The sequence below is a fragment of the Falco peregrinus genome, chromosome 6 (genome assembly GCF_023634155.1).
Source record: "Falco peregrinus isolate bFalPer1 chromosome 6, bFalPer1.pri, whole genome shotgun sequence".
Taxonomy (NCBI): Eukaryota; Metazoa; Chordata; class Aves; order Falconiformes; family Falconidae; genus Falco; species Falco peregrinus.
Window position 1 is genome coordinate 4,609,826 of NC_073726.1, and position 15,920 is coordinate 4,625,745.

Below are 15,920 nucleotides of genomic sequence, written 5' to 3' on the forward strand. Positions count from 1 at the left end.
TCATTGACATCAAGGATCATTGACATTTCTTAATGAAACGTTATTTTCCCTTGTTTTTTTTTAAACCATAACACATCTTTTCAGCTTTTAGCTTATTTTTCTGTTTATTAGGCATTATTTCAGTAAAATCCTTAATTACCAAATTACCAAAAATTTCCTGCACAGATATATATTTATAGGAGGCTACTGCAGTGACTGTAAAATCTGTACCAAAATATTTAGGAAAAAATGTAACTCACTACTGCAGTGACTGTAAAATCTGTACCAAAATATTTAGGAAAAAAATGTAACTCAAAGGATTACTTTTATCTTCTTAAAAAATAGGAAATACTTTACATTCTCTGTCAAAGTAAGCCTCTTTGATACACTGTGCATCACACAAAAAATAATGAGGATGATAAAGATTAATATAGTTTGAAAAAACAGTTTTAAAAAACCAAAAGATGCCTGTTTACAAAACTCAGTTCTGATAGTCAGCCAATTAAAAAAGATGAGCACCACAAACAGTAGAAAATTCAAATTAGTGTTAAAAATATTTTGTCCTATGTTGTGTCTGTCAAAAGGAAAATACTTTGGCAGTGTATCTGGAAAAGGAAAAGAAAACTTCGAAACGTACTGAAGCTATTATGGTCGCATTACTATGTTTTAATGTCTTCTTTCTTGAGCATGGTTTTCTGTAAGAGAAGCAGCTGGGTACAGAATCTGGAAAGGGTAAAGGCCTTTTCCTTATGGCAAAGTATATTGCAGCTATTTCTCTCAGTGGGAGGTCAGTGGTCATATACTGATTCTGCCCACTTTGGTAGGACAGCAGTATTGATAACCACCTTATACCTATGGCATGTCTTTAAGATTGATGCCAGTTGCACATGTTTATATCAGTGGAACAACTTCTCCCTTGCTGATCCCTCAGGCAATACTTAATATAACATTAGATGTTATCTTGCTCATACTATCTGATATTTCAGTTTACTACATAAAGTATACACTTGCTTCTTATATCTCCTCTCTATTGTTCTGAAGTGAGTACGAAAAGAAAAATATTTTAAAACCAAGGGGTTCCTAACAGAAGAAAAAACCAAACCTGTTATGTGTAAGCAAAGAGAAGAAAACAATATAAAATGTGCTTTGCATTCAAAATAAATCTAAAATATCCTTTTAAACTATAACAGTTATTCTAGTTAGCATTTTTGCTAGTCCCTCATTTCTGGAAGTTATTGTCATGTGTTTTGGGAGTTTGATTTGTTCAGGTTTTATCGATTTGTTCTGGTTTTATAGAATTTCTTTAGTTCTCTGTGGGGGAAAAAAATATCTGGCATTGTTTTATCATAAAAGAAATACAAAAATCCAACAAACAACAAAGCAACCTGGTTTTGGATCCAGTATTTGGTGGCATTGGATTTTAAGTTTTTATTTAACATGGTTTTACTATGAAGGGTATAACTAGATGAGTGGTATGTAATATATTATATCTCCTTTATAGTGAAGATATGAATACTTGACCTTTTTCAAAGAGAGGACAGAGGTGGGGAGAGAGACTTTTACCAAGTTTCAGCTATGTCCAGTGCCGTTGGATGTGTTTGGTTAACTTCGATCTGAAACGATGCAAAAAACTCCTCTAAAATCAGCAAAGGTCAATTTTATGAATATTGTTCTCGGCGTCTTAAAGTAGCTGTTACATAGAGTACAATGATTGTAAAGGGAAACGCCAAAGTCTTCAATTCTAAATCTTCAGGTGTATGGGCTGTTAGACCCCCTAATGTTGTAGTTTATTCTGTGTTCATTTCCTTTTGCATTTTCAGACGTGATTTCAATTGAATCATTTATGGTTCTTCCATTCAGATTATAACAGCTATTTTGGAGCGGATAACCCTCAATGGCTGTATATGAGACATTGCCCGGGGTGCTTCCAAGATGCTTTTGAGCTGGGTAAGGAAATCACTGAGTGTTGACACATTCTCAAAGCAGTATGGCATGGATTAAGAGCATATAGTTTATAAACTGTGTTACTGACCTGTTATTATGTGATTACTGACAGAATAGACTATACCAGTTTCCTCTGAAATGTAAAACAAAAGCAAGTATTTTTTTCTTGTTAAAAAAATAAGGTAACAAGTTTTTTTTTAAAAAAAATAATTAAATATGGTATCTAATCTGTATGTGGTAATTCATACATAAAAACTTTAAGTCATCATTACCCACTTCTGATATGTCTACTTTTACTATAGCAGCCATTCAATGTATAATATTATACTAATATAATGTCATAATATTACCATTATATTAGTATACTGGTGAGGTAAATCATACTCAGATTTTTACTGTGATTTTAAGGCCAAAGCTATTTCTGCAGGGATGACAACCAATATACTACTTTAAGACTTAAACTTGCATTTAAGCCGTATTTCCCAGATTATCTCTACTGCCTACATATTACCTTACACACTTTTGTTGTCAGGAATAATTAGCTATCATGACTCATCTTCCCTTTCATATATGGACACAAGCAACTAAAAACCTATGGGCTAGTGAATTTGAACCTGTGTATAAAGAACAGTATAGACATGGGGTGTTGGGGTGTGGCTTTCGCTGAGTGTGCCTTAAGTGAAGAAATCAGAGAAAGCTTTCTGTATCTTTCTCAAATGCCTGCTAAGAATTATGATTATTGGGACAGTACAGCACAGATGTGATGTTAAAACCTCCCAGGAGCAGGCGTAGAGGGGTCCATGATCCACTTTACTCCTTCTCTATTTAAGGTTAAGCAATGTCCAGGGAGAGTGTTTATTCTGCTGTAGAGAAGGAGTTCTACCTCCTACAGTGTTTGTGTAATGCTCTTTGCAATGTTTTATCCAGCTGAAATCCAGCTGAATCAGCTACAGTATCTCCAGAATTTTTACAGAAGTTAGTTCAGGCTCTTTTCTGTCACTGCCCCATGTGCCAAGAGTACTATTTTAATATTTGGATTTTTGTTTAATGCCAAAGTCTCAGATGCTCCATTTCATGTTGTAGTTAAAGCTTTCTATTTTAAAACAACGTAAGCATGCAGAAAAAATGGTTTCTATTAGAACAGCATAATTCAAAACAAAACCAAAGAGGTTGCTTCCCTTTTAAGACATGTTTTTCACAAAAAGTTTTGGGAAAAGCTGCTATACAGTGACTACTTCATTAACTGTATTAGCTATAGGCTGCCCAATGTATCTGCTAAATAGAAGAAATAAACCTCCCACAAAAACAAACAGACAAGCAAATAATGAATAGGTTGTGCATGCAAGGGAAGGTTATATTAATCTGCAGTTCCTGCCATTATCTCACCCCAGGTGTACATAGATGGGCCTCCAGTGTGTTAATTCCACAGTCTAGTAATAAATCTCAAATTAGCTTGCAGTAATCCATTTTCATCCTACTGAACAAAATATGTCTTATACCATTTGGTATTAACTGGCCACATCTAATAATAGCTAGAGGCTGGCTAATGCTTTTCTTTTCTTTTCTTTACTGTCAAGAACTAGTGAACTATATTATACATGAATGGCTTGTACAGTTATTGGTTTATATTTCAGAATGACGAACAAGTTTGTGTTCTAAGACTGTAAATTTAAAACTCACTTTGTCCTTTACTTATTTGTAATTTTGGAATGAAGTCCTGAACACAGACCCAGAAGAAACTTACTATATAAAATTCTGGGCCTCTTTTAATGTCACAGTCTGATGCAGGTATAGATCTCTTGAAAACATGACAGTTTTCAGGTTAAAAAAAAAAAAAGAGTGCCATAGTGGTAAACCCATTTTAATTTATACTTAAAATCTAATAATTGTTCATTTTGTGCATGTAACAATTCTCAACTGTTTATTTGAGGTTTTGAACAATTTTTAAAGCATCTGCATTTAACATTTGTCTGAAAAATATTTGTTTCCCCTCCACTAGCTTATTAGCAACCAAAGTGTACCTCTTCCCTCAGTAATATCGTCGAACACGTTCAGATATTACAGAGGCAGTCATTGTCTCTTCCTTATAGGCCCAGAACCTATTCTGACTAATTGTGGAGGTGCCTGTTTTGTTCTGGATATGCTCCATTTTTGCTGCAGTTCCCGTTCCTACTTACTACAGTAAGAATTGCTAATGGAAAGAATTTAAAGTATCCATTGTGGCTTGACTTCAGCTCCTGATCAATTTTTGTGATACCCAGGTTTTGAGATGGAAAGTCAATAGCTAAATAAATGTAAAGAAAGTTCTCTGATTGAAGTTCAAGCTATAGATCAAAGAGCTTATTTGTTAACTTGCCAGTGACTGTGAGTTTGTATAGTTGAATCCATTCTTGTAGAATTTGGGTAATTTTTTTTTATTACCATCCACCCCCACCCCCCACCCAAGCTGGAGGAAGCAAAAAACCCCCAAAATATATTAACTTACTAATTTTCCATACAACACTGCCATTGGCCATTCTGTAAAGGTTTGCTGTGTCTTGACTCACAGATTCACTGCTTATTTTGCATGGTTTTCTCCATGGGTCTCATTTTCAATTAAGAACTTATTCACTCAATGTGAGTGGCTAGACCCTCAGGAATTGAGGCTGGAAACTGTGGTTCATAACTAAATTCAGTTAATTTCATGTGTCTAATCACCCTGGTTATAATACAAATCCTTCTTTCTAAAAAAAAACAAAACAAAAAAATAAAAAAATAAAAGAGTAAAAAATTGCATTTTGAGAAGTGTTATAAAATCCAGATGATCTTAGAATATATAAAAAAGTAAAAATACAAAGATAAACCCTCTCAATTTCACTGTGATTTTTGTGAGTAGTCCTATAAGCATTGGAACATTCAAGCCTACACCTTGCCCGCCAGTCTTAACTGTAAGTTTCAATAGTTGTATGCTGTCTTGAATTGTCATAGAATCATAGAATCACAGAATGGTTTGGGTTCGAAGGGACCTTCCAAGTAAAGTCCAAGCCCTCTGCCATGGGCTGGGACATCTTTCACTAGATCAGGTTACCCCATCCAACCTGACTTTGAAAACTTCATTACCATTTCAAGGTGATAGTCTTATGCTGGAGGCAGGCAGAAAGGCTTCTTACACCTACTTGTAGACTCTGTCTTTGAAATTAGTATTTCTCCTCCTGGATCTAAATGGCTACCTATTCAGGCCTTTTTAGTTGAGTGAAGGTGTATTTTGAAACCAGGAATAGATGAAGACCATAGACAAACAGGAAAAAAACTGGGAGTGGGAAAGGATAGGCAGGCAGACACTTTAGTATTAGAAGTTCTCCATAAAGACATGTATGGTTCTGTCAATTTAATACTGAATTTGGTTTTCTCTTAAAAATATGTAAAACTATCCATAGGCGGCCATAACATATATAATCATGTATGACAGAAATTAAACCACACCATTTAGATGTCTCTTTCTTCAGACATTAGAATATTTCTTCCTGAACAGGTTGAGTGAAAACTTGGTGTATCTCGTATAAAAAAGAATATCCATCGTCTGGAAGGCAAGAATGAGTTTCAGCACTGCAGGTTCTTCACACAGGATGTGCTGCCCTGGCTCCCTCCTCACTGGCAGCTCATTCATTACAGCTCATATATTTTCTCCTATGCATACTGGCACTAGTTTCGTTGGATCTGTACGGGTTGCAAATACCATCAGTGTAGGAGCTGGGTTTTTATAAGGCTCTAAATTTTGTAATCCCAGATGCATTGGGGTTTTTCTATGTAGAAAATTCCCCAGGTCATAATGCTGTCATTGTTCTCAGTAGGAAACCTTAATTGCGGAGCTAGTTGGTTAAGAGTTGGATTATCTGGCAGAGTGTTGTCTAGAAAATCTTTCAGCTGTGCAATGTTATCGCTTCCCCTGCGTCCCCCCGCCTCCACCCCTGAGGATTCCTAGCCGACTGCGTTTGGTGAGATACATGTTTTCCCCAGCTACAGGAGCTGTGAAGGGTTCCTCTGGGATATCTAAGTATAAATACCTAAGTGTGTCTTCAGTTTCTAGGTTATTTTTAGTCAATGGGTGGTTACCAAGTCATCCATAATTGTGCTGTTAAATGTGTCACAGAAGCTACTGCAAAGCTAGGTGCTCCTCTAACAGGTTGAATGTATAAGGTAAAATGAAAGAGGGCAAAGCAGCATTGTAGGATTGAGCTGTTTAAAGGTCAGTATTATATAAGGGGAGATTGCTTGATGAGCAGATGTGAGCAAAATGATCCATGAATACAACATGGATGGAGGAGCACGGTAACATGGTTTGACTGTACTACCCATAGGAACTGTGACTGGCACACTGTGTCATTTCAGTTTTGTTTTGGGAGAATTTACCAGTAGTTCAAGGGATCAGAGTTGTCTTACAGAACCTTTCACTTCTTCTTAGGCAGGTCCTGTGCAGCCTTTGGCAGTAGTGGCCAAAAGCTATTATCAGCTGGTGACTGCTACATGGGAGAAAGTGCAGTGAGTTCCCAATGGGCAACTGTCCACATGACATGAACTGCTGGCACAGCTCTTTATAAATAGAAAAAAGAAAGAAAAGCATGCCCAAACAGAAAGTCAGTAAGAGGGGAGGAAGAAGAAAAGAACAGCAAAATAATACAACTGAAATGGGAAAGGAAACAAAATTACTTACACCACCACCACCCCCCCTCCCCAAAATATCCTAGGTTCTAAGTAGACGTGATGCAGTGCAGCAAGGAAATTGCACATGGTTATTCTAAATTATCTAGGCTGTGCTATCCCTGTCATGAATCCCTCACCAGGAGAAACAGGAAGCAGGAAACAGGAAGTCTGTCAAAAAATCATTGAAGACATTTTAACATATCATCTAAATAGGTAAATGAAAGAAACAAGTGAAAATTTTAGGTGTCCATGGAAGGAAATGGTTAAATGAATGTGTATTTGTGGTTCTTATGGTAGCTGCATCATGTCACAAACTAGGGATTAATAGAATCTCTTTAAAGATTAATTCCTAGTCCAGTGGCACTTGCCCAGCATCAGCTGAAGATCAGCGATAAAAATCAGAGGACCGCTGCGGTTGTGACTAGCTCAGTAGCAAAGAAATGTGGACCAGCCATGGGCATGCAGAGAAGAGAGGGGGAAAAAATACTTAAAGGCTGCAAAAACTAATTGGTGGAAATATATTCATCTGTATTCATTACTATATATTCAATATATCATCTATTTTGGTTAGATTCAAAATAGAAAAAGATTTATAATGCCGCTTCAGGCATATGTGAGGGATGAACTGGGTGAATTTCAACAAAATAAAATGTTAAACTTCGCATCAGGAGAAACATTCCAGCTGAGAGAACCACTGGGCTGGAATAATTGCCTCAAGTGACTGGTGACAGACTATTGCCTGAGTAATTCAGAAGTAACAAAAATGAAATCCAGTGGGCATTGGCAAAGGTTTGTCTAGATAACCTAATATTAGATATCATCTGCTCTATTTTTTGTGATTCAAAGCCAGTATTAGTTTCCAGATTCGTTACTGAAAATGGGCTAATGTCACCTCTTGTGTGCCTACTTTTAGATCTGCATTGGCCGCGTGTAATTTTGGGGTTTATTGCATGAACAGGAATAAAATAATTACGCAAAAGGCATTTGACACAACTGAAAGTACGAGGGACTTAGTTGTAGGTATATGGAATACAATCTGAACATGATTGTTTTCCAGGAATTTTAGTACATTTTCATTTATAAAATATCTCACTAGTGAAGAATAAATCTTCTAAAGTTTGGTGGAATCTTTTCACAACATTAAATGCAGAATACAGATAATATTTTTAAATTATAAAGAACTGAGCAAAGGCTACTATCTTCGCTACAGAGTTCCAGTTTCAGTAGAATTCTGTAGAACTAGACTGAAGTTTTGGTAAAAGAACAAATGAGTTGAATTTCAAAAAAAAAGAACACACATTTGGAAATTACACACTTCATTTTTATGCTGCTTTTCCATAAGAATTCAGAAGAACTTATATCTCATACACATTTGCTCTTGCTTCTTGATCATCAGGAAAATGCATTCCTCACTACTTTTCCCAGCTGCAACTGTCTTTTGTATTGGAAATGTCTTCCAATGCCACCTTCACCAGCTTCCAGGTGCTGAGCATCCCTCCTTTAACATTAAAACACAGCCGGGAAAGTTCCTGTGGAGAGGTTGCCTGGCAGGAGCTACTGCTGGGACCACAGTCTTTTGCCTCTGTACTGCTGATGTATGGGATCAGAGCTCTGGCAAAAACTTGAAAATTCACATTGAGACAGTCCTGTGAATTTCTTTTGGCCTAAGCAGCTTAGAAGTTGTTTTACAGGTGTTATTCCATTAGTTGGGGATCCAAATCTTAATAGGTTGAAAGACAAGGGGGAAATTTTTTCAGTGGAATTTATTCAGAAAAGTCTTCCAGAGAAGTCTACACTGGTAACTTGAGATATTTTTAATATTTTTTAAATCTTTATGTAGGTGACAAGTAAAGACATTGAAGATGGATATTGTTGAATAGGAGTCACCCTATTTGAAAGGTCCAAAGCTATACAGAAAATACAAAAAACACAGTAAACCATATTTAGTACAGCCAGCAGCGTTGCCAGGTACCAGTGTCCTCTCACATGAGAAGTCTTCTGGGATCCCTTGTTGCTATGAGACTAAATATCTCTGTACAGTGTGAGCACTGAACCAGATTTTGCTCCCACTTACACTAGTGAGCATGGGGAGTGACTCCCCTGTGACCGGGAAGCATAGTGCCACATTCCGCTGCCTTGCTTATGAAAGGGTCTGATCCTCCAAAGCCCACAGAAGCCCAGGAGTATTTGTCTAATTTATAAGCTCAAAGTAAGACTCGTTTAAAACGGGAGAAGGGCTATCATCTTGCACCTCAAAAGAAGCAAGCAAGTTCGGGATTTTGACCCATTAACAGTGGACCTTCACGTGCTTTCAGTCAAAAAGGAAAGTAACGTGCAACATTTTTCACAGGATTTCTCTCCAAACTTAGCACATTCAAACATACCGCTTATCCCGGACTGCATAAACTCTTAAGTTTGAGACACTTCTAGAATCCATTTATCTGTGGACTTAAAAGCTGCTATGTTGGGGGGGTGGGGGGTGGGGGGTGGTGTTTGTGGTGTGTGTGTAGGTGCAGAAGGCCTGAGGGTTGTGTTTGCTTAAATACAAAATCTCTGGATTTTCTTCAGCTACTTGACACTTTTTTCTTTCACCTGGAAGAGAAATAAACAAAACCCAACTTGAACTGCACCCAAGCATGGGCAATTTCTCACCAAAGTGTACATTTCAGAATGAAAAATTTACAGTGGAATAACTGGAGTGTATCTATGACATTGCTTTGACATTGCATTGCTGTAATCTTCAAATACAGTAAATGCAATAAATGGGTTTATCAGGATTTGTGTGAAGTTTAAAATTCAAAAGAGAGTTGTTTTTAATGTTTCTCTGCACTATCAGTGAAAATCTAAAAAGCACAGGGATGAACTTAACAGACATCATCAACGACACGGCAGATGTTTGCCCAACGAAAATGATCTTTCATTAATCGGCCCTTCCAAGCACCTGGAAACCCTCCCGGTTTCTGCATTTTTTATTTTTTTTTTAAGAAAGCATTTAGATACTATGTATTACAAAAAGTAACATAAATGTAAACATAACCAAAGAGCTATGAAAACAAAGCTCTTCGCGTGCAAGTGTTTCCTTGATCGGTTTATATCCTCAGAACTATGGATGCGCTTTCATGTCTATCCCGGATCAACCGGGATAACGCATGGGCCATCGGTGCGTTCCTGTCATTGCTAATGTAGCGCAGGGATCTACAGCCAGCCTGAGGAGCGCAGCAACTTTCAGCTTGTCGCGAAGCTGCGCGGCGGGCAGGACCCGCCGCACCGCACCGAGCCGTGCCGTGCGATCGGTGCCGTGCCGTGCCGACCATGCCGTGCCGTGCCGTGCCGTGCGATCGGTGCCGTGCCGTGCCGAGCCATGCCGTGCCGTGCCGTGCCGTTCCGCCGGGCACTTCGGCGGCCTTCTTCCCGCGGTGCTGCGAACCGCACATCCCCTGCCCGCTGCCCCCCCGATTTACCCTTCGCTCTCCGCGTTCCGCGCCCCTCGCTCGCACCCTGCCGGCCCCGCCGCCGGCCCAGGGCCGCGCTGCTCCCCGCTCCGCGGCACTGGGGGTTGCGGGCCGCCAGCCAGTGCAGGCCGCGGTGCCGGGCACCCACGCGTCGCGGAAGTTGCGCGGGGCAGCCGGCGGCGCTCGGAGGCGGGAGGCGCGGAGCCGAGCCGCGTCGGCGAGCAGCGGGGCGCCCCGGCGGCCGCCCGACCCCGACAGCCCCCTCCGCCGCCCAAGCACCCGCGCCCGGCCGCGCCTCGGCGCGCAGCTGCCGCCCTGCCCCGCGCTGCCTCACCGAGCCGTGGGGGCACGGGGCTGGCCGCCCTCCGCCGCGCAGCCCCCGTCCGTCGGGGCGGCCCCCGCGGCTGCCGGACGTGGAGCGCCGCGGCGTGTCCGCCCGCTGCCGGGGCTGTGGCGCGTCCCACTGAGCGCGGCCGAGCGCGCAGCACCCGCGGCGCGGCACCGCATCGCAGCACCTCCCCGGCCCTGCCGCACCCCCGCCCCGCTTCTCCACGGCGGCCGGCCGCCCGGGTCGGTCCTTCCCCTGCAGTGGGAGGGCGACAGCAATTTCGCAGCCCTGGTTGTTGTGGGGTTTTTTTGTTTGTTTGTTTGGGTTTGGGGGTTTTGGTGGCGGTGGTTTTGTTTCATTTATTTATTTATTTATATTTAAGGCATTCTTTCTATCGCGTCCTTGTTTTCCGCGGCGATGGCTGCGACGGAGGGATCAACCTGTAGACTGAGCGCGCCTTCGCCGTAGCCCGGCGCCGCTGCCGGGAGGGCGCTCTGCGGTGCCACCGCCGGGGAGCCGCGCCGGGACGGGGCCGCCTCCGTGGACGGGCGGCGGGCGAGGGAGCGGGGCCGCCGGCGGCGCCCGCCGGGGCAGCTCCCGGAGCCGGGCGGCGGGGAGCCCCGGCGGCGGAGGTACCAGCCCGAGGGGAGGCCAGCGGTCTTCCCGAGAGCCCCCGCCCCTCCCCCCGAGCGACCCCGCGTCCGCCGGGGTTGGCGGGACGAACTGACTCCCCCCTCCCCGCCCTCCGCACCGGAGAGGAGCTCCGAGCCGGGGGAGGAGGAAGGGCGGGGGGTGCAACAAATTGCCGCCAGCCGGGAGAAGTTGCAGTAAAGAGAGATCCCTCCCTCCCCCCCGCTCCCTCCCCCCGCGCGCTCCCTCCTCCCCGAGCCGTGGCAGCGAGCAGCGGAGCGGCGGCCCGGCGAGCGAGGAAGGAAGCGGCGAGCGGCCCCCGCAGCCCGGCGATGCTGCAGCGGCTCCCGCGGAGCCTCGGCGGGGTGGGCCCGGCCCCCGCGCGCCCCGCGCCGCCCGGCGGCGGCGCGCCCTGAGCGGGCGGCGGCGGCCCCGCGGCGCGGCGGGCGCTGTTGCGCAACCCTGCGCGGCGCGGCCGGCCCCCTGCCCCCGCCGCCGGCTCGGCGCGGCGCGGCGCGGCTCCGCGCAGACGGAGCGCTGATTCATGGGGCCCCGCGCCGGCTGCCGCGGCCAGGAGAGCGCGGCGCTGCCGCTGCCCCCGCGCGGGGTGTGAAGCCCCGGCCCCTCCTCCGCAGCCCCGGGCTCGCCCGCCCTGCTCGGGAGTGTGGTCCCTGCCGGGAGCCGCCGCGCCTGGCGCACGGAGGGAAGCGTTGATGCATCGCTGTGGAAATTCATTGTGTGACTTTCTGGGTATTTACTGAGTTTCAGACCGAGATGCAGCTCTTGAAAGCTTTATGGGCACTAGCAGGAGCAGCGATCTGCTGTTTTCTTATATTTGTCATCCACTCACAGTTTCTTAAAGAAGGTAATTATATCTGCATGTCTGCATACCCTGTTCTTTAATACTAAGGTCTTTACGAGGTGCCTTAATTATTTTTACTGTTTCCAGTATGTTCTATTTACAGCAGTGCTTCCACGCTATTTTGCCTTTCCGTTAAAGCCTTCTCATTTTTGTTCCTTTAGATAATAGGTAGCTTTAGACTTACATTCTTCGTAAATTGTGTGTGTGTGTGTGTGTGTGTGTGTGTGTGTATACACACACACACATATATATATCTGTAGAATGTTTATATTCAATGTTTTAGCCAATGTCTCATTTCTTTATGGGGAACATATACTATCTAGAAAATATTTGTTGCCGTCAGATGACCACAGAACAGTAATCATCACCAGGGTATTAATAAACCAAAAAACCCTTAACAAGTAAATGTCTTATTTTTATATGAAATCAATAGGCATCCTTTCCCTCTTCCTTGTTCAGTACATTTTCAATAGATGGCACTAAAGTTCTATGGAAAGGGCAGGGCAGAGCAAATCCTGGGCATTCAGCATCTTCCTTCCCTTGCTTACTGCCCCGAAACTGGAAGAGGCCTTTGCATGGCTTCAAGGCTCCTGTTTTTTCCTCCTTGTGGTTGGAAAAATTGCGATTACAACTTCCTGGAGAAAACAATTTGGATTTGTGGGGCAGGCTTTATTCTTTTTTTTTCCTGCATGAGTTGGGTGGAAAAAATATGTTTGGTTAAGTGGATAGAGGATTTTTCTTGGGGAGTAACCCTCCTATTGCTCTTTTTTTGTTGCTGTTGGTGGTGGTGTGGTTTTTTTTTTTTAAATTTGTTTGGTTTCTTTTCTCAGAAATCTACTCTTCTTCCCCTCCCACCTCCCCCTGGCCCCTGCTAAAATAATGATTACACTTCTTGTAAAGCGAACTGTAGTTTGAAATTTAGTGTGAATCCTGAGAGATGTATATCTGTTTGGTGGTGTATGGGAAAGCCCTGTGCTGCTCTTTAGGCAGTGTTAACAAATGTAACACAACAACATGGTGCTTTTGGTGAAACCATTTATTCTTTTTAGCACTGTAATATAGTGGACATTATAGCTGTTGGAAGAAGGAGCCCAGCTCAGCTTGGAGTGCTGGCTGCTCGAGGCATGGAAAAAAACTTTTATGTGACTGGGACAAAGTTTCACTCAAGACCAGGCAAAGCGACAATCCTGCAGCCGCTGAAGTGTCGCTGCTGTTTTTAATTTACTGTTAGTCCAAAAAAAGCATGAGACGGACATTTTCACAGATTTTTCTGAAATTAATAAACACTGATTTGCCTGATTTGGTTAATTAAGAATCCCTCCAGTGCCAGGGATTTCTCCTTTAAGAAACCTACCCATGCTTTAATTGCATTGTGTGCAATGCCTCCCACATAGTTACTTATTTAACATTCTTCTAAAATGCTCCAACTAGTGTATTTACATATCTCTGTCTAATGAGGTGACCCCTTCCGAGAAGATTTTGCAAAATGAAATCTTGCCTGTCATTTCAGGTTATTTTTTGTCAGTATTTGCCATTATGCTGCCTTTTTTTTTCTTTTTTTTTTTTTTTCTTTCATTCAGTCTTTCCTGCTTGATTTTGAGACTTGCATTACTCTAAATAATCCAAAAAGGAAGAAGCATTTTGTTTCACTTAAAATTTTTTTTCTTGCACTGCAGGAGTAGCAAGCTAGCAAATGTATATATTAAAACAGAAACCATGGCCATACCCAAGGACTCTAACATGTTTTACATTGCGTCTCCTCCAACAATCATAGCCACTCTTAATGTGGACTGCAGAGAGAAAACTGAAGCTCTTGAGCTTGTCAGATAACTTAATTGCATCAGTTTGTTTATATTTGTGAACAAAATATTTCTGCTTTCTTTAACCTAGAACTATATACTTCCTGTAAATACAGATTGCATGTATTGGGCTAGTTGTCAGCCTTTTCCTGACGGGTGCTAATCTTCACAATAGTATTTTGACCCCTTTCGTATAATTACTTCAGCAGCGTACGTATTCCTCCCTGTAGTTTCAATAATGACACTGAACAGCTCAGTGGAATTGAATAAAAGTCTACATGGTATAACTGAGTTTTTTCTTTATGAAGAACTTTTAAAATATTCAATTAAAAATGATTGGTTTAAGCGTAATATATTCAATTGCAGGCATCTAAAAGAAGGAGAAATAGGTAACAAGTGGATTTAAGCTATATGTATTATAAACAGTTTGTAAAAGTAAGATTTACATTTCCTTTTTCATTTAAAAATGCACTTTTTTATTATATTCAGTAAGAATACAAGGGACAGAAGTGTGAGGGAAGGACTAGCAAATCATTTAACCGTATGTCTACCACATTATTTTACTAAGTATGTATAATGAACACCACACACGAGTTGGCTGTTAGTTTACCTTCAGAAGATTTGAAATTTCATTCTGATATCATTTAGCCCTTTATTTAAAAATTTTATAAAAGTTAGGAATGGTGTGTCTCATTGCGCATGATGTTGTTAGGTTGTTGATTTCCTGGCAAAAAGATTAATTTCCCAACAGAGCCTAATGAACTACATGGACTCATTCTTTGTAACTCAGCTGTGTGGTCGAATTCCTAAGTTAAATGCTTGGATGTTTTCATTTGATTATTTCTTGTGTAGGAGGATAATTTCCTGTAGTCCCAAAGAACAAACAAGTAAACCACCAGTTTGCCTGGCTTGATCAGATTAGCTGATAGCACATACCTCCTGAGACAATTTGACAGCACAAGTTCATACACCGAGCATCTCTTTTGTATGCAAGACAATTGATTGAAGAAGAATGACATGTAAAATTAATTAAAGATCTGACTTAATTTTTTTAATGCACTCTCTTTCCGTTTTTGCATGTGTTGTAATATTTACTGCTTATTATTTTTCCAGTGGCAGGTCTTATTAGAAAACTGACATAATCTTCACTTCTTACAACACCTCAAAATGATACAATCACCACATGTCTTTTTCTTTATTAATTTTTTCTTTTACTTGCCTGTAATTAGTTATGTTATGTTAACTCTTCTTACCTACAAAAGATATTTTTATAATTTCAGTTGTACTGCGTGGCTGTAGTGTGTAGAACTTTCATTACATCCGGCTGAAACTTATTACCAGAAGCAAATCCTCCTTCAGCCACATTCATAAATATGAGATTGTGTGTTGAAACAGTCAGCTGAGAGTTTTCATGCTGTTAATTTTTCATTTTAGTTCCTATATTTCTCTAAGTATCCCTGTCTTCATTCTTAAATATTTTTATTTACATTTCTGAATTGCAGCAGTTTAGTAGTAGCATTACACTACTGCCGTTTAAATGGTGTTAAGAAACAATGAATGCTTGTTCTGAGATGAGTGGGAAAGAGCTGTTTAAATGTCCATTTTCATGAATATGTTTTTTTCAGGAAGTGAAGAATGGGTGACACAGGGTGCCATTTTTCCACACTTAGGCTTTTGTGTGGAAATACAGGTCGTCCTGTGGCTAATCCGTTCCCCTATGTCCAATCTGTCCTTCAGTGTTTCTAAAAGATGAATAGAGCTGTGAACCCAGAAAAGGGTATTGTGATCTATAATTGCAGTCCCATGCCTGTGTGATCTTCCTGCAAAGCAGTTTAGTTAGCTGCAGTCAGTATGAAGGGGTGTTAAAAACTGAAATATCTAAAACTTTTTGCATACAGTATTGAGAATTAAAACAAAGGAATTATATTTACTACCCATGTCTGATTTTAAATGATTTACAATCTATTATTGTTTAACACATTTATTCAAAGAGAACAGAAAAACACTGAATTGATGTTACACACATTAATTGCGGGAACTCCTTTGCCCCCAGACAAGTACCCTTTTCACCTAGCAGAACATTTTGACTGTTCAGACATAGTAGTGATGGGGAAAGGTAAAGGATATAGTTTCTAAATGTGTCTTTTAATCCCATGGGAAGTAGTGCCGTTAGGGAGTAACTTCAGAAGGATACGCGTGTATATTGAAGCCAGCGTGTGTTACAGCCCTGGATGTACTTTAAAGCT

General features: G+C 41.7%; 1 protein-coding gene across 7 annotated transcripts in view; it reads left to right on the forward strand.

Moving 5' to 3' along the window:
- The window catches only part of TAFA5 (TAFA chemokine like family member 5), a 444,933-nt gene that overhangs the window by 108,065 nt on the left and 320,948 nt on the right, over positions 1-15,920 (forward strand). For 4 of the 7 annotated variants that reach the window (XR_008747922.1, XR_008747923.1, XR_008747924.1 and 1 more), the window contains exon 2: positions 1,840-1,926. The exons of 1 other annotated variant lie outside the window; for it this stretch is intronic. Coding sequence is in view for 2 of the 6 variants with exons in the window: in XM_027793804.2 (XP_027649605.1) it covers positions 1,840-1,926 (87 nt within the window). In the remaining 4 variants the exon portion in view is untranslated. Of the gene's footprint in view, positions 1-1,839; positions 1,927-11,490; positions 11,879-15,920 lie in introns of those variants that run through there. 2 more of the 7 variants (XR_008747926.1, XM_027793810.2) reach the window with 2 other exon arrangements.